Genomic DNA, 21,732 nt, shown 5'->3' on the forward strand with positions numbered 1-21,732 from the left:
ACCTTGAGCCAGACATCTTGGAGAGTGAAGTCAAATGGGCCTTAGAAAGCACTGCTAATAACAAGGCCAGTGGAAGTGATGATATTCCAGCTGAACTATTTAAAATTTTAAAAGATGATGCTGTTAAGGTGCTACACCCAATATGCCAGCAAGTTTGGAAAACTCAGCAATGGCCAGAGGATTGGAGAAGATCAGTCTACATCCCAATTCCAAAGAAGGGCAGTGCCAAAGAATGCTCCAACTACCGCACAATTGCGCTCATTTCACACGCTAGCAAGGTTATGCTTAAAATTCTACAAGGCAGGCTTAGGCAGTATGTGGACCGAGAACTCCCAGAAGTGCAAGCTGGATTTCGAAAGGGCAGAGGAACCAGAGACCAAATAGCAAACATGCGCTGGATTATGGAGAAAGCTAGAGAGTTCCAGAAAAACGTCTACTTCTGCTTCATTGACTATGCAAAAGCCTTTGACTGTGTCGACCACAGCAAACTATGGCAAGTTCTTAAAGAAATGGGAGTGCCTGATCACCTCATCTGTCTCCTGAGAAATCTCTATGTGGGACAAGAAGCTACAGTTAGAACTGGATATGGAACAACTGATTGGTTCAAAATTGGGAAAGGAGTACGACAAGGTTGTATATTGTCTCCCTGCTTATTTAACTTATATGCAGAATTCATCATGCGAAAGGCTGGACTAGATGAATCCCAAGCCGGAATTAAGATTGCCGGAAGAAATATCAACAACCTCAGATATGCAGATGACACAACCTTGATGGCAGAAAGCGAGGAGGAATTAAAGAACCTTTTAATGAGGGTGAAAGAGGAGAGCGCAAAATATGGTCTGAAGCTCAACATCAAAAAAACCAAGATCATGGCCACTGGTCCCATCACCTCCTGGCAAATAGAAGGGGAAGAAATGGAGGCAGTGAGAGATTTTACTTTCTTGGGCTCCTTGATCACTGCAGATGGTGACAGCAGTCACGAAATTAAAAGACGCCTGCTTCTTGGGAGAAAAGCAATGACAAACCTAGACAGCATCTTAAAAAGCAGAGACATCACTTTGCCGACAAAGGTCCGTATAGTTAAAGCTATGGTTTTCCCAGTAGTGATGTATGGAAGTGAGAGCTGGACCATAAAGAAGGCTGATCGTCGAAGAATTGATGCTTTTGAATTATGGTGCTGGAGGAGACTCTTGAGAGTCCCATGGACTGCTAGAAGATCAAACCTATCCATTCTTAAGGAAATCAGCCCTGAGTGCTCCCTGGAAGGACAGATCGTGAAGCTGAGGCTCCAATACTTTGGCCACCTCATGAGAAGAGAAGAATCCTTGGAAAAGACCCTGATGTTGGGAAAGATGGAGGGCACTAGGAGAAGGGGACGACAGAGGACGAGATGGTTGGACAGTGTTCTCGAAGCTACGAACATGAGTTTGACCAAACTGCGGGAGGCAGTGCAAGACAGGAGTGCCTGGCGTGCTATGGTCCATGGGGTCACGAAGAGTCGGACACGACTAAACGACTAAACAACAACAACAATGGTCTGCATGGTAACAATATGAATTTCATCAAATGCTTGCTGGAGGCTCAGGCCTGAACTGTTAAAAATACAGTCTATGTCCATATTACGGCCATCCTCTAACACATGATTTCAAAAACAGAATAGGGACAATATAATATTATAAGTGATCTCTAAACCCCTCCCCAAGTGTAAAGCCTCTGAAACAACCTGTCCTAGAGCTGAAACTAATTTCCTTCCAAAACGTCTCAGAAGTTTTCTTCTGCAAATTTTGACATCAAACATGCACTGAACAGTTGAAGACTTGCCAGTAGTTTATGATACCTATAGCTGAAATTGAGTCAAATTTGGTTTCAGTATTGGATATTTGACTTTGGTAGTTAATATACAATGGTATTTGATAGCTGACAAGCAATGACATCTACCACACTTTACAATTGATGGCTTATCTAATTTTTGGACACCTGCCTAAATCAAAAGATGCCAGAATGCTGAAAACACTCATATCTCAAATGCCACATTCAAAATTGAAATTAGAATTTCAGATTCAAAATTTGGCAAACCAACCAACGGGGAATTTCTGTCAAATTTCTAATCTTTGTGAATCTTTATTTCAGCTCTATACTGTTCATGACGGTCTAGATTGTTTAAGTGAGGCAAAAGAAACAAGATCAAATCCCAGTGTCCTTTGCTGCTGCTCCTTCTCTGCTCATCTGTGTTGCTGTCTAATGTACTCCCTCTACTAAACAGTCTGGTCTTCCTCAGATTGTGTCTCACTAATCTGTCTGTCTCTGATCTCTTTTTCTCTTGAACCTGTGTCCGATTGGGCTTGCTAAGATTCGGATAAACCGAGAAGTAAGTATATGTTGAGTCCCTCTCCTCTATTCCATCTTTCCTCCATTTAGGAGTCCCTTAAATATTTATTCAGGGGTGGAGAATGTGGTTGGGGGCACACAAGGTGGTTCCCTCTACTTCAGGTCTGTGGAACCTTTGCCTCTCCCCCAGATGTTGCCTAACAACAGCTCCCATCATCCCTGGCCATTGACCTTAACAGATTAGACAACTGGGTCAAAGCAAACAAGATGAATTTTAGCCTGGAGAAGAGGAGGTTAAGGGGTGATATGATAGCCATGTTCAAATATATAAAAGGATGTCATACAGAGGCGGGTGAAAGGTTGTTTTCTGCTGCTCCAGAGAAGCGGACACGGAGCAATGGATTCAAACTACAAGAAAGAAGATTCCATCTAAACATTAGGAAGAACTTCCTGACAGTAAGAGCTGTTCGACAGTGGAATTTGCTGCCAAGGAGTGTGGTGGAGTCTCCTTCTTTGGAGGTCTTTAAGCAGAGGCTTGACAGCCATATGTCAAGAATGCTTTGATGGTGTTTCCTGCTTGGCAGGGGGTTGGACTGGATGGCCCTTGTGGTCTCTTCCAACTCTATGATTCTATGAATACACTTGCTGGGACTGGTGGGAGTTGTCATTCAGCAACATCTACAGGACCAAAGCTTCCCTACACCTACTTTAACTCACACTGTCTTCAAATATCTGAAGGACTGTCACATGTATTATAATGGGTTGCACAAATGATGTGAACTTCATCAATGCTTGCTGAGGGCTCATGCTTGAATGTAAGCATCCAGAGAATATTTGCAGGGAGGGAGCTTTTCCAAGCTGGAGAACGTCCCCTTCTGGTTAGATGATTGAACATGGGTGTATATTAGGTCCTTTGCAGAACTGATGACTTCACATATAAAATGCAAAATGAGAGCGTAGGTGGCCACACAGGGAGCCTCATGTTTAGCTTTCAAGCCAACCTGCTGTGTTATTGGTTACTGGCGCTGTTACATCTTTCTTTGCTCTTTGGGCCGCTGCTCCCCCATTAGGAGTTACTAATGTGTGCAGTAAGTGGCTTGGATGAATGAAGGTGTTCACAATCATTACTCAGGACCACATGACTTCTGCGAACAGCAAGGCTGCAAACAGGGCTCTTGTGCTGCTCTCAGTTCCTTGCTGCTTGTGGACATTAATCAAGGCTGCCTTCGTGTGCTGGGAAGCTCTTGTAGGCTGCTGTTACCCTCAAGGTGACCCATGCTCAGGCTGAATCCCAGTCTCCTGTGTTTGGCCTTGTGTGCACTGTATGATGGTGCCGGGGGTAGGGGTGGAGACACCAGTTATGTTCATACAACTGGATTGAAGTGAGGGTTTGTTGGGTTCACACATGCAAGCTCCATTTCAGACCACCCCGTTTTGAGCAGGAAGAGATGAATGAGGATCTAAGCTTGTTCAAGCTAGCATGCATATAATCCTCTCCATGTGTTAGGGAATAGCTGTAGCTCAGGTAGAACATCTGCTTTGCATGCCAAAGGTCCCAGGTTCTGTACCTGGCATCTCCAGGTAGGGCTGGGAGAGAACCCTAGTTGACACCCTGGAGAGCCTCTGCCAGACAGTGTAGATGGTACTAAACTAGATGGACCGGTGGTCTGGCTCCCTGTTGTCCTGTGCATGCCTTCCTTTGATCAGGAACTGTGCCTTATCAGGGTTCCAGATGGCAAGGAGAATTATAAATGTGTTCAGCTGAATGTGTTTAGAATCCCCCCCTTCATACCTTCCAGATTCCCATGGGAAGCCTGCAAACAGGGCATGAACGCAACAGCACACTTTCCCAGCCACTGACACCTAGAGGCATATTGACTCCTACAATGGAGATAGAACATAGCTATCATGGCTTATAGTCATTGATAGATTTACCCCCCACAAATTTTTTATAATCCTCTGTTAAAGCCATTCAAGTTGGTGACCATCACTACCTGTTATGGTAGCGAGTTCCTGAGTTTAACTGTACACTGTGGGAAGAAGCGCTTTCTTTTGTCTGTCCTGAACCCTCCAAACACTCAGCTTTCTTCGATAGCCCTGGGTTCCACTATTACAAGAGAGGGAGAAAAAGACCTCTCTCTGTCTACTTTCTCCACATCACCCCTAATACCATGCCATGTATCTTGCTCTGCCTTACTAGCCTTGTTTCTAAACTAACATGCCCCAAATGGCATGACCTTTTCTTGAAGAAGAAATGCATCCTTGTTGCCTTAGCAGCAGCATCTCACTGCCCATTTGGAGGGAGGACAGTGAGAGATCTGTATTTGCCCTCCGTGGCATCATAGTACTTTAAATGTGTGGTTTGAACGTGGTCTTGGTCCAAATCATGCAGAATCTGGGCAGGAAACTGAGATGTAGGCACTGTGGAAGGGCTTTAGTGGATATTTTGGTTGAGTGACTTTGCTTTCAGAGAGACCCTGGCTGAGGATTCATTTGGACATCCTCTAACCAACTTTGGAAGTTTTTTGGGGCTTTGGTATGTGTGGTGTAAGGGGATTGCTTAAGTCAGCTTTAAGGGGATTGCCAAAAGGGGATTGCTTAAATCAGCTTTAAGAGCAGCAGATCTTGGGACCAATGTTGCTGGTGGTGTTCCATGTGAATGCAAGAAGTATTTCCACTGTTCCCTCCCTACCATAGGAACATAACACATTGTCTTATTCCTTCACAGGGTTACCACAGATCCAACCACTTCATAGCCACTCAAGGTAAATCATTCTTATCATCTTCTTCCTCTTTCACATTCTGGTATTCTTGCCCTCCTCGTTCCTGCACCACTTGGGCTTGTTTTGGAGAATAATGATGGTGATGCTTGCCAACAACAACAACAACAACAACAACAACAACGGTAGTAGTAGTTGAGTATGTAAAGTTTTTCTCCAGGGAGAAAACTGCAGGGCAGAAGACTTAAGCCTGGCTCCCACACATGTACACGCACAATGTCCCAAGCACAATCAGAATCGCTCCTTTATCCATGATTGCTATTATTAAAAAATAACAATCACAGGAGATCATTATAAATGATGGATCTCCCATGACATCTTTTTTAATGGTCCTGAGCATGTGGGCAGCAGGGACCCAGAAAAAAAAAGCAACAGTGCAAAACTGAGTGGGGGTTGGCATATTCAATCCCTGGACCACCCTTGGTTTAATTATTATGATGATTAATTAAAATGATATCCTGTCTTTCCTCCCAAAGGAGCCCAGATGCTATGTATATGTGCCCCCCTCCCAATCCCTCCATCATTGGTGGACTCCTGGGGATTGGCAGATCCTCCTTCATCTTGAAGGTGATGGAGTGTGTGGATTCCGACAGCCCAACACATTAATTTATGCCAATTCAAGCTGTTCATTTTACTAAACAATTTAGACCCCAGATGCCTGAGAGGGGACACTCTTGGTAGTCCTCAGAAGTTTGGAATGGAGGTGTCTTGGGAGAGGGCTTCCTCTGTGGCTTTCCACTGTAGAATTCCCACCCCTCAAAGAGGCAACTGGCACCACCATTGTATCGTTCTCCCCATTCATTGAAGACACACCTCTTTACTTGGCTTTTGACAGATAAGTCTTATTTTTAAGTTCCACTACTCCCTGGTGCAGTTTTTCATGTCCACTACATTGTTCCAACTGCTTTTTAATACTGTATTATTGTACTGCTGTAACTCACCCCTGAGAGTTTTGTGGTAGAGGGCGGCCAGGAAAATACCTGAAACAAATCAATAGGCACCTTATTTCTGCACATGACGTCCTTTAGCAAGTCTCCGTGGTTGCTTAGTTCTCTTCCATCTCAATGCTTCAGGCCCCAAACAGGAGATGATCTATGATTTCTGGCGGATGGTGTGGCAGGAGCACTGTTCTAGCATAGTGATGATAACCAAGCTGGTTGAAGTGGGAAGGGTAAGAGACTCCTTCTGTTCTCCTCTCCCTGTGGGTTCCAGAGGGGTGTGTTTTATTGGCCCTGACCCCACCCCACCCTTAGACACACAGATGTTGATCTCATTTTGCTATTGCAGGTCAAGTGCTCCAAATACTGGCCAGATGACTCAGAGATGTATGGCGACATCAAAATTACCCAGGTGAAGTCGGAGACATTGGCGGAATATGTCGTGAGGACGTTCACTCTGGAGAGGGTAAGCTCTTCACGCTTCAGAGCTCAGCACAGTCCTGTCTGTGGAAGCATTGCTCTGAATCCAAAAGCTGGTACATTGGCCATGATCTTCCAGCAGCAACGGGTGGCAGAGATGTGTTTCACTGAGGTCTCCTCGCTGGCAAAAAGGTCTGCAGGCCAGGAAGACTGCAGGAGGGCTCCTATAGAACTAAACAATAGCAGCCACTGAGCATCGAGAAGCCATTTCCACTATCAGGACTCCTTCTGGGAGGTTATGTGTATGTGTGTGTGTGGGGGGGGGTAATCTTTCTCTTCTCAACTTACACACCCTCAGACCTTGCTATTTTGTCCACCCATGCTGGTCCCTGGAGTAATGTGCAATGCTCATGTGCAAAGCCTATGGTTAGGGTGTGGCCCTTCAGATGCCGTGGACTCCAACTGCTACACCCCCACCTTCAGCATTACCAATAGTCATGACTTGATGGGAGTTGTAGCCCCATGACATCTGTGTCTAAAGCAGTCTCCCTCAACCTGTTGCCCTCCATGTGTTTGGTACTGGAACTTCCATCAGCCTCCGCCAGCATTGCCAATGATGGCGTCCCAATACCATGCAGGGCTGCAGGTCCCCCAGTTTCAGGTCTACCATATTATTTTGATGGATAGTTTAGGGCTGAGCAAAAGCAGACCTTCTGAAATGCTTCATCCTCTTTGCAGACCATAAAATTTGAATGGCCCGTTCACTGAATATTCTGGGATGGGAAGGGATTTTCTAATAGTCTGGAGGGGTTTGTTTTCGAAAAATCACAACCCATTTTCTTCTTATTTTGGCTATGAATACTGAAATATAAGATATTGATAGTTTGTGTTGGTTGATGAAGGGAGCAGTGGGTTAAAAGAAGAGGGAGCAAAATCACTGCTTCCTACAACATGTTAAACTATCTATATATCTATCATCTATCTATCTATCTATCTTCATCTTCATCATCATCTTCACAGTTGAGCTTGAAATTCTTTTACTCTACTCACAGGCGGCAAAATGGGTGGAGCAATTTGAGTGGAGATGGGGAAAAGAAATTTCCTTCCTTCCTTCCTTCCTTCCTTCCTTCCTTCCTTCCTTCCTTCCTTCCTTCCTTCCTTCCTTCCTTCCTTCCTTCCTTCCTTCCATTGGCTTACCTCTAGATTTCTACATAGTTAAAAAGCACCATGTTTAGGCTATTAATCCACAAAAGCAAATGGTATCCCCCCCCAAAAAAAGCAGGGGCGCCAACCATAGGGGGTGGAAGCGGCTTCGACCCCCTCAATATTTGTGGGGGGCGAGCCCTACTCTCAATATTGAGGGGGCCGTCATCCCCCCCCTGCTTCTGGGTGAGTGCTCTCGTGCTGGGCGGGACACATCATGTGATGACCGGCCCCCTCAATGTGGGAGGCAAGTTGGTGTCCCAATGATAGGGCTTTCCTGATGTATTAGTTCAGATCCTAAGATTATTGTGCATTGTTGTCCTCACTGATTTGACACACAACATCAATTTCTCTAGCAATCAGTCATAGGCACACCTGTATACACAATTTTTCTCCCCACCCTGTTTTCTTTTTTTAAAAAAATGCTGTTTCGAAGTAGCAGGGAAAGGCATTAGGCACACATCATTCCCCATCATTACACATTCTTAGGAAGTGCTGACATTCTTCCCAGGTCATAGATTAAAGTGCTGATCAGCTTCCTGTGCCTTCCAGCATGGTGCCTTCCAGAGATTGTTGGTCTGCATCTCCCACCACCCCTGATCATTGGAGGCACTAGTTTAGGAAACGCTGACATAAAGATTCCAGTTTTTTTAATGGTTCAACAGACCAGGCTTAACATGCAAGAACTTGTTCATCACCAAATGGCTTTCTCTCTGTGCCTCTCCCTTTTGCAATCTGCCATAACTCTTTGGCACAATGTTGCTATATTTGGGACACTTGTTTGCAGCTGCAGCTCTGTGATTTTCACTCCCCAAAATGAGAACCAGGGATGTGCATCATATCCTTAGATACTGAGGGTAGAAAGAACGTAGAAGGAAGAGTAGTTTGTTTATTGACTTTGTATCCTATCCCTCCTTCTGCTGGGGCCTGGCACAGCAAACCACAAAAGAGGACCATTTAAAAGAAAAGAAAAACGTCTTTAAGACATTTCAAAACCATTTTAAAAAAATGTACAAAGTTTAGAAACAATCACATACCCTCACAGTTATTAATGTATTAGTTTCTTATGAGCCATCAAATGCCTAGGTAAACAGGAATATTTCAACATTTCTTCTGAAAGTCAATAGTGAGGGAGGCAGATGCACCTCGCCAGGAAGGGAATTCCACAAACAGGGAACCACCACCAAGAAGGCATTGTCACAGGTCAACATCAAGTTGGCTTAAAGGCTCCTTGAAAGTCCACTTTCATATTGTGGTGCGCGTGTGATGTGAACAAACACAAATAGAGGGTTTCCTTTGACGAAGAAGATGGAAACATGGTGACATTATCTGGAAATGTTTTCTATGAGGAAGAAAATGGTAACCTGGGCCTGGAGATGCTGCTACTTGCTGCATCTTCCTTTATAGACTCTGTGTTGTGTACAGTTTTGACTTTAGAATGCAAGGTGTTAAAATCTGGAACTGGATTTCAGGGGAATGGGAGCAAAGTTACCGGAATGTTTCAGGGTTTAAATTATTGCTTTCTGTTTTGTTTTAACTGGTTTCTGCTGCCGCCATCATGGCAGCCAGCTGCCTCTTCTGGCAGTGAATAGATTGTCTGGTAGGTAGGTAGGTAGGTAGGTAGGTAGGTTAGTTAGTTAGTTTTTTGAGATCTAAAGCCACGGAGCCACAAAGAACTGTAGGGAGTTCATGATTCACCTCAACACATCTTGTTATGCTGTGATCCGAATTCAGGATTTTCATATTCATAAGAATATTTATAAGGCAACTAATTAAAAAAATACCAAGGTAGTGCACAATGAAGTCAGGAAAACATATGAGAGCTATAAAATCATAACATTATAAAACCACAAAGAACAGAGCAAATGGCCAACACTGAATCAAATAAATTCTCTAAAAACACTTGGCAAAGCAAGTACCTTCCTGGAAGGTGGGAACCGTCCCGAAATTGCCTTGTAATTCAGAGTACGCACAGAACCAGTGCACACACCTAGTATTTGGGTGTAGCCGTTTCCTAGCCTGGGAGACTTTTGTCTGTTTCCAGTCTTCTCTTTTGGAACCCAAACCTTCTGCTCACCTTGGCAGCCCCCTCTCGCCAACCACGCTTGGTTGCTCAGAATTCCTCCATCTGAATCTTCCTTGTTTATACACACTCTTTAGGTATTCCATTGAAGGACGGTCTCTCAGTAAATAATGCCGCAGAACAGCCCTTTATTTACGTGGTCATTCTTGATGGTTTAATTTCAGGCTAAGTGCCATGTAATTGCACAGGGAATGGACAATTATTTCTGTCTTCTAGACAGGAGCTGAAAGCTTCGTGGCAATTATTGAGCAGTTCTACTGTATCTCGAGGCACCCGCAACTGTAATTCACCTCCCCTCACCCTGTAATCTAGAAGAACGTTAAATCACAACCTTGTTACAAGTAAAGTACCCGAGTTCCGTCGGGATCTGGTTGCCTTGTAATCGTTCCAAGGCATACGCCGCAGCTCCAGTTTCAGGGAGAAGGACCACTTAATCAGTGGCCTGGGATTTCTCCACCAAAAAAGAGGACGGAACCTCTGAGCCAGTGTATTAAATCATGATACCAGCTCAGCCAAGCTTAACAGAGATGCAATATCAAACCATGATGAGTGATTTAGGGTGAAAGGAGTTGTATCCTCAAAAGGAGAGCAGACAGCATGACCTTCAATCATGGGGTAATCCCGTGAATAAGCGATAGATTAATCTGTCAGTGTTGGCTTCTCTATGTTTCTCGTTTTTCAAAAGCGTAAGTTCAGTTCGCAATATTTGCACATCAGCCTGCAGTTATTATTTGCTTGATAAAATGATCTCACTTCTTCAGTCTTTTAGCGCTTGCTGTTCCTACTTTTGCATGCCGTTTTGCCCAGTCTACACATCTCTTCAAAGCGATTCCTCCCTAGCAATCTTTGCATGCTATTTCCACTCAAATAAGTATTTTTGTATGCAGTGTACACATGCACATTTCCTGGGCTGGAGAACTGCATCACAAAAATTCAGAGAAGTATCCATTTTGAAGGATAGGCACATTTCAGTCTGTGTGTTTGTGGGGGAGGAAAGTGTGACTTAAGGGGGTCTTACATGAAAAAATTGAACTGAATCAAAGCTTCCTGGTTCCGCTGGGAGGGCAGCGACATGGGAAATACACAAACCTTTTCTGAGATGAATCTGCCAAAGTGAAGTCGTGGCACCTGGGTGGGAATTATGATCAGGTGGCATTCCTGCCATTAGAGCTGCTTCATGTCAGAAACTACTGTGTATATGCTCTTATCTCATGAGCAAAATCTAGCACCTGTAATTGCTTTCCACTTGGCATCACGCCACACCTGAAGTCAGAGAATTCCCAACAGCTTCTCCTACATCAATACTTAGATGTTCTGGATACGTAGCAAGAGTTCTGGTAAATACAAGAGGTCCCCATCGGTGTTGGCATTCTGCCGGCAGTTGAAGATGCACCTGTTTAGACAAGTATTCCCCCGAACTTGAACTTTCCTGATTTGATTGTTTAAATTGCTCTTCAAATTGGTTTAATTGTTATGCTTTTTAACAGGATTGTTTTGTTGTGGTTTTTTTAAATTATGGATGTTTTTAACATGTTGATGGAATTGTTTTGTTTTAGTTATGTATGAATCACATCATTGGTTATTAACTTGTAAGCAGCTTAGAAACCACTCAGGTGTGTCAGCAGTATATTAATGAATGAATTAAAATTAGGTGAGCGTCCAGGGTCAACTAAATATTGAGTGTGATAACTGTTTGTTGCAGTGGTTAACATCTTTCATAGTGAACTTTATTATTTCCTCCAATTTTGAGAAAATGCAAATTCCAAGCTTCTGGGTCCTGTTAAATAGCCTTCTGTTTAATTGCAAAAAAATCCCTCTATAATTGAGGAACCACTTCCTTTTTCCTTATGTGTTCATAAACTGTAATCAAGTCATGCTTCTGCAGCAAACCTCACATAAATGGTGCGTAAATGTTCGGGATTTGTTATAAAGGATTTGATTTTAATATTTGTATTTTACATACTTATTTATTTCATTTATATAGAAGAACTCAAGACAGTGTACATGGTTCTGCCCTCCTCATTTTGTCCTCACAACAATCCTGTGAGTTAGGTTAGGTTGAGAGAAAGTGATTTTCGCTGGTCACGCAGTGAACTTCATGGCTCAGTGGGGATTTGAACCCTAGTTTTAGTCCACCACTCTAATCATTATACCACACTGCCACTTTTCTAACAACAAAGTTGAGCTCATAATAATAATAATAATAAGCCATGGCAAAAAATAAATAAATCAATATAATCAAATAAATAAACACCGTGTTAAATAAGCAAAGCAAGAACAAACAACTCATGGAACAATGCAGTTCAAAGAAAACCCACAATAATGTTAAAAATAATGATTCCTAATGGTTAATTAGAGGTGGAATTGGGTGACCTGCCCTCACAAGATGTGCTCACCCCATATTGCTGTTGTGATTTTATGTGACATTGGCTGGTCTTATTGATCAGGATATTTTTATTGCGGCCCACTTTGAGATTTATTTTTAAATGAAGAGCAGGCTATAAATTTCTCTAAGGAATAATGTAATGCATTGATTCCACTTTTAAACACAAGGCCAGGCAGCTGGGGACTCTGGAATGCAGCAAAGAAATTGGGATGATGAGAATTTTGGAAGCACCTTTAACGTTAACCTCCACCTTTCTGGGGAAACGTCCAGGGCCCGATTTACATATAAGCTAAACAAGCTATAGCTTAGGGCCCCACTCTCTTGCCCCCCCCCAAAAAAAGCAAAAAAAAGAAGAAGCCTGGATGTACATTTCCAAAATATAAGATATAAAACAAAGTAAATCCTACATACAGCAACAGTGTTTTGTGTTGTGTAGGTTCCTATGATGTAAATAATGGCCCCCGCCTGCTCCCTAAAATGGTTTGCTCATTTCTATATATAGGGTGCCTACATTCTGCATGGACTGGTTGTATAAATTACCATATAGCATATATTCAACACAAAAAAACAGCAACAATTTGTTGTTGACAAAGGACAGCTGGACATATAAAGGGCCCCGTTACCTTCAGTAGCTTAAAAAACGTAAAGGACCCCTGACAATTAAGTCCAGCCGCGAACGACTCTGGGGTTGTGGCGCTCAACTTGCTTTACTGGCCGAGGGAGCCAATGTTTGTCCGCAGACAGTTTTTCTGGGTCATGTGGGGGTCATGTGGCCAGCATGACTAAGCTGCTTCTAGCGAAACCAGAGCAGTGCATGGAAATGCCGTTTACCTTCCCGCCGGAGTGGTACCTATTTATCTACTTGCACTTTGACATGCTTTTGAACTGCTAGGTTGGCAGGAAATGGGACTGAGCAACGGGAGCTCACCCCATCGTGGGGATTCAAACCGCCGACCTTCTGATCGGCAAGCCTCACAACGTCCTCAGTAGCTTAGGGCCTCATCAAAACTAAATCCCGCCCTGGAGACATCTGTAGGGCTAACCCTACTTTCTCTCTCCCTGTCCTCACCTCCTGCTTACAGAGGGGCTACTCAGCAAGGCATGAAGTAAAGCAGTTCCACTTCACATCATGGCCAGAACATGGGGTGCCTTACCATGCAACCGGGCTCCTGGCATTCATCCGCAGAGTGAAGGCCTCCACACCTCCCGATGCAGGACCCATTGTTATTCATTGCAGGTAAGTTCAAGACTAGGGATGCAAGAAGGCATCATTTTCCATGTCACACGCAGGACTGTTTCTCTTCCTCTGAGGTTCATCTTCTGCCCTAAACCACATTGTTCATATTGTCCACTGTGGCAAATTTGCATGCCTTATGTCATTTTACATACAGTACTTAATCGCATAAACTGCATAAACTGCATTGCCATTATGTTAATCCACCCAATTCATTTTAATTTAAAGGAAACAGAATAGGGTGGGAAGCCATAATCAATTCCATATTGTTTGTGGCCTGAAAGCAACAACAGCAAGTACTGATCGTATTCACTGGATTGATTTTCACTCTAGACGTGGAAGGAATAAGCATTTTCCTCATCCGTTGCTGGTTTTTTTTTAATTCCCCAACATCCCTGATCAAGACAATTAGGAGCAACCATTAGTTTTTGCCTAACACACACAGAGCCTTTTGTAATATAACTTGTAAAAATATACATTAAGTTCAGTAATGAGAGCATGAGGAGAGAATAATGATCCTTATTATGAATAGGGTCCTCAGCTCATGGTTGAAAAAAGTCAGCAAAGAATTGGGGCATTATCTGCAAATTAGTAGTAAGGAGAAATCACAGAAAATGATGACTTTTGTCTTGAAAGCAGTGAAATGTCATCACAATTAATAAAATGCCCAGCTCTGTGATTCTATTGATAATTGTGGGAGTTTTGATATAGAGTCCTTTCCTTAGATCACATCCAGTTTCTGTATTATACTTTAAACATCAGTGAAATACAAAATTGGCTTTATTGCTGGGAATGGTGGTGGAGGCAGCTGAGGCAGGTAAAGAAACCAGTGCTTTATGGCTTGGGCTTTGGAGCTTAATGTCCCAGGAAACATTATCAAAGGTTAGTCCAGACACTGAGGTCCTCCTCTGATGGTCTTCTGTTGCTTCCCTCACTGCGAGAAGTGAAGTTTCAGGGAACCAGGCAGAGGACCTTCTCGGTAGTGGCACTCTCACTGTGGAACACCCTCCCTTCAGGTGTCAAGGAGATAAAGAACTATACAACTTTTAGAAGACATCTGAAGGCCGCCCTGTATCAGAAAGTTTTTAATGTTTGATGTTTCATTATGTTTTATTTGTTCTGTATTCAGAGTGGCTGGGGAAACCCAAACAGATGGGCAGGGTATTATTATTATTATTATTATTATTATTATTATTATTATTATTACATAGGAAGTTGGTCCACTATTTGTCCACTAGCTCAATATTACATGTTTTGGACTGGCAGTGGCTTCCCAGTATCTCGGACTAAGGTCTTTCCCATCGCATGCTACCTGGCCCCAAATCACACAGTAATTGGCCCCATGGAGCTTCATGGATAAGTGGGGGACTCAAACTCCAGTCTTCCAGGTCCAAATCTGGCGCTACTCTAACTGCTAGACAATGCTGCCATCCTCACAGTTACATGGCCTGCATGGCTACATTGGCTGTTCTGCTGAGAAGCCATGAATGTTGCACTCCTGATCTTACACCTGCTCTCCTTCTTCTTCTTTTGCTTGCAAAGCAGTCCCATGCTAGCGTAGAACACAGCAGCGCTGTTCCTTTCCTCTCTTACAGCCGTTCTTTTTAACTTCTGCATTCTGTGCTCTTTCTGTGCTAGATAAACAAGAAAGGACTGATGAATGAAAGCTGGGGAATTTCTCCTCATCACTACTTTTCTCTCTCTCTCTCTCTCGTCGATTGCTTCATCAGTATTCATTCATCAGGGACAACCAGTATAATTAGTTTCCCCAGCCTGTAATCATTGATAATCACAGCAAGTGATTCATCTGCCCCAGAAATTAGTATATATACTAAGAAGGTCCAATGGAAAGGAGAAGTGGCTTCCCTTTGCGGCATTTGGAATTTTGTCTGGGGCTTGGCTGGGTGGATCTTCGTTCAGGAGGGGATCTGTGGGGTCAGCCCTGTGCTACAGGCAAGCTTTCCCTAAGAAACAGCAATCTGTAATGAATCTGCTTCTCTCGGTATGTATGTGAGCAGGCTGGTTTTGTCTAAAGCAGGTCTGGGAAGGGACCTTGGCAGAAACCTTCTGGCTGCCATTGCAGGAATATATCGCTGAATGAGATGTTGGCTGTGTTCACGCATAGCGCTAAACCATAGCTGAACATTATGTCCTCATATGTTCCCTTGCTCTCTCTTCCTCTGGTGCAGCTATGAAGAAGGGATTTGGTTAGGTTTATTATTATTATTATTATTATTATTATTATTATTATTATTATTATTATTATATTTATTTATACACTACCCTATACCCGGAGGTCTCAGGGTGGTTCACAACAAAACCACAACATATAAATTCAAACCAAAAGCAGTAACCCAATAACACACACACACCCAAGCCACATTCTAAAAGGGTGTTGGATGTCAATAAGATAAACCAAAGGCCTGGTTTAAAAGGAACGTTTTTGCCTGGTGCCTAAAGGTGTGTAATGAAGGTGCCAGGTGAACTTCCCTGGGGAGAGCATTCCATAGACTGCAGAGAAGGCCCGTTCTCGTGTTACCACCCTCTGGACCTCTCAAGGAGGAGGCACACAGTTTGTCCTAATCAGCCACCTTCAGCTAGTGCTTAATGGACATATCACATCTAGATGATAATAATAATAGCAATAGTTAACGATAGATCCTAGTTGGGACTGGAGACAATGGTAAACTGTGGTTAGTTGAAAATGGAACCAAATTCCCCCAGTCTCCCTTTGGAGGAGGAGAGTGGGATGGGGGAGTCTTCTGCAGCTAACACTAACCTGGTTTAGCTGCCCGTACCATTAAAATTCATCATGCGAAAGGCTGGACTAGATGAATCCCAAGCCGGAATTAAGATTGCCGGAAGAAATATCAACAACCTCAGATATGCAGATGACACAACCTTGATGGCAGAAAGCGAGGAGGAATTAAAGAACCTTTTAATGAGGGTGAAAGAGGAGAGCGCAAAATATGGTCTGAAGCTCAACATCAAAAAAACCAAGATCATGGCCACTGGTCCCATCACCTCCTGGCAAATAGAAGGGGAAGAAATGGAGGCAGTGAGAGATTTTACTTTCTTGGGCTCCTTGATCACTGCAGATGGTGACAGCAGTCACGAAATTAAAAGACGCCTGCTTCTTGGGAGAAAAGCAATGACAAACCTAGACAGCATCTTAAAAAGCAGAGACATCACTTTGCCGACAAAGGTCCGTATAGTTAAAGCTATGGTTTTCCCAGTAGTGATGTATGGAAGTGAGAGCTGGACCATAAAGAAGGCTGATCGTCGAAGAATTGATGCTTTTGAATTATGGTGCTGGAGGAGACTCTTGAGAGTCCCATGGACTGCTAGAAGATCAAACCTATCTATTCTTAAGGAAATCAGCCCTGAGTGCTCCCTGGAAGGACAGATCGTGAAGCTGAGGCTCCAATACTTTGGCCACCTCATGAGAAGAGAAGAATCCTTGGAAAAGACCCTGATGTTGGGAAAGATTGAGGGCACTAGGAGAAGGGGACGACAGAGGACAAGATGGTTGGACAGTGTTCTCGAAGCTACGAACATGAGTTTGACCAAACTGCGGGAGGCAGTGCAAGACAGGAGTGCCTGGCGTGCTATGGTCCATGGGGTCACGAAGAGTCGGACACGACTAAACGACTAAACAACAACAAACCATTAAAATATGGTTTAACTAATTTAGCACTTCATGTGAATCTGACCTTTGCCCTGCATTTCAGAAACCCCAGGCTACATAGAATTGTGGTCGGCAAATGATCACAGTGAAAAGATAACTAATAACAGACCCCACTCTCATGCATTTAAGCCAACATTTGATGCATGAATCAAAATGGGGTGAGGATTGAAACCCAGTTGTCTCCTGTACTATTCAACACTCTGGATCTCAGCACCACTCTCTCTCTCTCTCTCTCTCTCTAAAACTATAAAAAATCTACAAAAAAGGGTTGGAAAGCTTGGATGAATTCTATCTGTCTGGCACATTCTTCATTGTTGTATAAAGAAAAGTAGGTATTGATTAAAAACAAAACAAGACCCACAACATTAAAATATAATCACATCCAAGAACTAAAACACATTTTAAGAAACCCACATTTCAGGTGGCTTAGGCTTGACTCCCCAGAGCCTGCTGTAGCAAATGGGTCTTTCAATAAAAGATGTGCTCAGGACTCGGTTGAGTTTCCAAAGGCCAAGACTTCTATCATGGGGAGACAGCCATCGAGAATGCACCTCTGCCTTCAGCATTCTAATTCATTGGAGCAGTGAAGGAACCTATGGGAGAAGTTAGGCCAGACTTTCCCAACAGTGTATATTAGGAACAGAGGAAGATGCCTCATACTGCGTCAGACACATTGGTCCATCTAGCTCAGTATTGTCTGCATTGACTGGCAGCAAGTCTCCAGGGTTTCAGATTGGGTATCTCTCCCACTTCTCTCTGGAGATATTGGGAACTTGGCGTGGGACTTTCTGCATACTCTACCACTGAGTTGCTCCCCTTCCCCGTTATTTGCTTGGGCAATTTATTTGCCACTTTCATTTAAGCAATTTTACAGCATAGATTAACACATCATAAATAAAAAGTACAAAAAGACCAGCAAATTTCCGCATTCTGGAAGGCACAGTTAAGAACTAAACAGAGCATCCTATTTAGCATAAAAAGAAACATTACGCATAAAAATCAGCTGCAAAATTACAAGGAAAATTCCAGATAGCAAAACACAGCAGACAGCTAAACAATATATCCCCAGAATATCAGGAAATAGAATATTACAAATGAAAATCAGCTAAGAAGTATGAATTCCACATTTTTAAATAACATGATTGACAATCAGGCAAAATAAAAATCAGCTCACTCTTCCCAGCCTTGATATGCTAAATCAATTGTACAGTCAAACAGAGCAATCCAACTGAATTTCCCAACCCCTTATATAGCAACAAACAAAACGTATTCTACATGCAGCTAAAAAAATACATCCCAGTCAGTCTCACTCAAGTATACCCTTAACATGATCAACACACATCAAACACATTAACACTATAAATCAGTGGTTCCCAAAACGGTTGGTGGAATTGCCGTGGGTGGGGTGGGGTGCTAGAGGTGTAAATGACTACTAGATGTTGAAAAGCTGGTGTCACTGGATCAAGTTTCTCAATTTTGTTGAACTAATTAAACTTAATAGTTTTAATTGGATTTTGAATAAATGTGAAATTTGTTGTTACTGTTTTGAATGTTGTGTAATTATCTCCCTTTTGTGAGTAATGCTCTTTATAGGGTATGGTAGGGGGCACTGGGGAAGAATTTATGGAACCAAGGGTGGGGGAGCCTGAAAAAGTTTAGGAACCACAGCTCTAAACCAACATACTCAAACTTACTATTCTATCACACCCCCAAGCCACATTGCCCACACTCTGCAACCAACATGGTGCCCTCCGTCATCCTTGACCATTGGCCAAGCTGGGTGGGGTTGATGGGAGTTCAGAAAAATAGGAAGAGAAGGTATCAGGCTGGAGAAAGCTGTCTTATGCTTAGGCATTTAAGAGTCTACCATCCTCTCCTCCCACATCCTCAACCCTCTACAGTGCCGGCACAGGGAGGACAGGCTGTTACATCGTCTTGGACGTGATGCTGGATATGGCTGAGTGTGAGGGTGTTGTAGACATTTACAACTGCGTGAAGACACTATGCTCACGGAGGATCAACATGATCCAGACTGAGGTGAGATTTGGACACACGGGGTATGGTCCCAGTCGGGACAGGGATGGGCTGTAGGTTATCATAACGGCATGTTTAGCATGCAAAGCAGCACCCCGTGGGTTCATAAAATGACAGTCTCCTGGTTTTCATCTACCTTGCACCAACTTCCTGTTCTGCTAAGGCCCCAGTAAGACTGGATCCTCTTATTTCTTTTGCTGCATAATTTCCATGGTCTCCTACTGGGGACCCCAAATTATTATCACTATTCAAGACCTGTCATAAAGCCTTCTGAATCTTTAGTCCCAACAATTCACTGCTATAACATGCTACAACATCCTAGCCATGTTCAGGCATCACACTAAGTTGTAGTTTAACCCGGTTATAGCCATCATGGTGCCCTCCAGATGTTGTTGGACTACAAGTCCCATCATCCATGACCACCAGTCATGCTGGGGCTGATGGGAGGGCAGCACATTGGCTACCACTGGTTTAGTGTGACATGAAAATCCTTAGGCCTGAAGTTCCTTTGTTTCAAACAAACCAAAGCTAACATTACCTACAGTGTGCTGCTTCAGGCAAAACGGCAAAACTATAGTTCAGCAAATGAAAGGGACCCAGCCCTATTTGTTGGAGTTCAATCCAGCTTTCAGGATGCTTTAAGCCACCTCAAAAAATAATGTAGTGTGGAGCATATAAATATAAGGGCTATGCACTGTCCATCTTACATCCACTCTATGGCCCTGATCGATAGAGACCACCTACCCCACCCTGGATCTGAATTAGTGCATGTTTAGGTATGTTTTCCCGCCTAAAGCTTGACTTAAACACACAGCTGGGAGGAGAAGATGTTTCATTTTCCTCCCATAGTTGTTGTTGGACTACAAGTCCCATCATCCATGACCACCAGTCATGCTGGGTGCTCCCTTCAGGGCTTCTTCAAGAAGCTGCTTTTGCAAATGGGTATCCTGCACCACAGGGACGCGGGTGGTGCTGTGGGTTAAACCACAGAGCCTAGGGCTTGGCGGTTCGAATCCCCATGACGGGGGGAGCTCCCATTGTTCAGTCCCAGCTCCTGCCAACCTAGCAGTTCGAAAGCACGTCAAAGTGCAAGTAGATAAATAGGGACTGTTCCAAGCAGGAAGGTAAACGGCATATCCGTGCGCTGCTCTGGTTCGCCAGAAGCGGCTTTGTCATGCTGGCCACATGACCTGGAAGCTGTACGCCAGCTCCCTCGGCCAATAATGCGAGATGAGCGCTGCAACCCCAGAGTCGGTCACGACTGGACCTAATGGTCAGGGGTCCCTTTACCTTACCTTTATCCTGCACCACACCGAATCAGTGCATAGTGCTCATTTGCAAAATGCAGTAAAGCTGCTTGAAAAGGAGGCTCCTACACCATGCAACATAAATGCCATTAATCCTGCAAGGTGCTGCTTCAGGGATGGGTCTCAGACATGAAGGAGAATCAGATGGCGGACTCCCACCTTCTCTTGGGAAAATGCAACCAGTGGTCAGGGTTTTTCCACAGGGTTTTCCTGCCCAATGCCTGCCTCTGATTTCTATCCAATACCCTGACAGCCACAGATTGCTCCTGGCCATCCAAGCCAACCAGTCACAGTCCATGCCTGTCTGCACTTGACTCATCTGATGCCTAACACCCTCCTAATATTCCTGATTTGGCTGAGGCCTTGGACCTCAGATGAATCTGGTGAATTATTTTAATTGCATAAATCGATAACCATTTAACTTCCATTCCCTTCTCCTGAAGGAGCAATACGTCTTCATCCACGATGCCATCTTGGAAGCCTGCCTGTGTGGAGAGACCAGTATCCCTGTCAGTGAATTCAGGCCCACATACAAAGAGATGGTCAGGATAGATCCTCAGAGCAACTCATCACAGCTGCGGGAGGAGTTCCAGGTGAGTGCATAAAAGCTGAAGGCTTCCTTGAACCAAAGAGATTTTCTTCAAGCGCACATTTATGATGAGCCTTTGGACCCAGAATCGCCAACAGCAAGAGCCCAGTATAGCCTAGGCATGCATCTTTTGTGATAACCAGGAGCACAGAGATGGAAGAGATCATCAGGGCCTTCTAGTCCAACCCCCTGCAGTGCAGGAATCCTTTGCTCAACCTGGGCCTTGAACCCTCAACCCTGAGAGTAAGAGTCTCTAGTTGAGGATGTCACCTTATTTCCAGGCAAGGACACAGAACTATGTTACTAACAAATGTTCAAAGCTTTTCCCAGAGTGGAGGTGCCAGGATCGGGCTGTGGCAGGAAGGTAAACGGTGTTCCCATGCGCTCTGGTTTCCATCATGGTGTTCCATTGCGCCAAAAGCGGTTTAGTCATGCTGGCCACATGACCCGGAAAGCTGTCTGTGGACAAACGCCGGCTCCCTCGGACTGAAAAGCGAGATGACCGCTGCAACCCCATAGTTGCCTTTGACTGGAGTTAACCATTCCAGGGGTCCTTTACATTTACCTGAAGGCATAGGAGTTTAGGAAGGAAAAAGAGAAAAATGACACTTCTGTTTTTTGGAGGCCTCTCCTTCCCTGGATGGAGGGGTGTGTTTGTGTGTGTTTAAAATTAGCCAACAGTACAAAGGCAGAATTTGCATTCATTGCTCCACCCACTTTTGCCTCTACTCCCACCCACCAT

General features: G+C 43.9%; 1 protein-coding gene across 3 annotated transcripts in view; it reads left to right on the plus strand.

Annotated features, from left to right (window-relative positions):
* PTPRU (protein tyrosine phosphatase receptor type U) overlaps nucleotides 1–21,732 on the plus strand; it is a 353,020-nt gene that overhangs the window by 297,069 nt on the left and 34,219 nt on the right. For all 3 annotated transcript variants that reach the window (XM_035119522.3, XM_035119521.3, XM_060275728.2), the window contains exons 19-24: nucleotides 5,057–5,093; nucleotides 6,182–6,279; nucleotides 6,396–6,512; nucleotides 13,221–13,375; nucleotides 18,962–19,097; nucleotides 20,845–20,994. In XM_035119522.3, coding sequence (XP_034975413.3) covers nucleotides 5,057–5,093; nucleotides 6,182–6,279; nucleotides 6,396–6,512; nucleotides 13,221–13,375; nucleotides 18,962–19,097; nucleotides 20,845–20,994 — 693 coding nt within the window. The remainder of the gene's footprint in view (nucleotides 1–5,056; nucleotides 5,094–6,181; nucleotides 6,280–6,395; nucleotides 6,513–13,220; nucleotides 13,376–18,961; nucleotides 19,098–20,844; nucleotides 20,995–21,732) is intronic.

Source organism: Zootoca vivipara, chromosome 6 (genome assembly GCF_965207765.1).
Source record: "Zootoca vivipara chromosome 6, rZooViv2.hap1.1, whole genome shotgun sequence".
NCBI classification, from domain to species: Eukaryota; Metazoa; Chordata; class Lepidosauria; order Squamata; family Lacertidae; genus Zootoca; species Zootoca vivipara.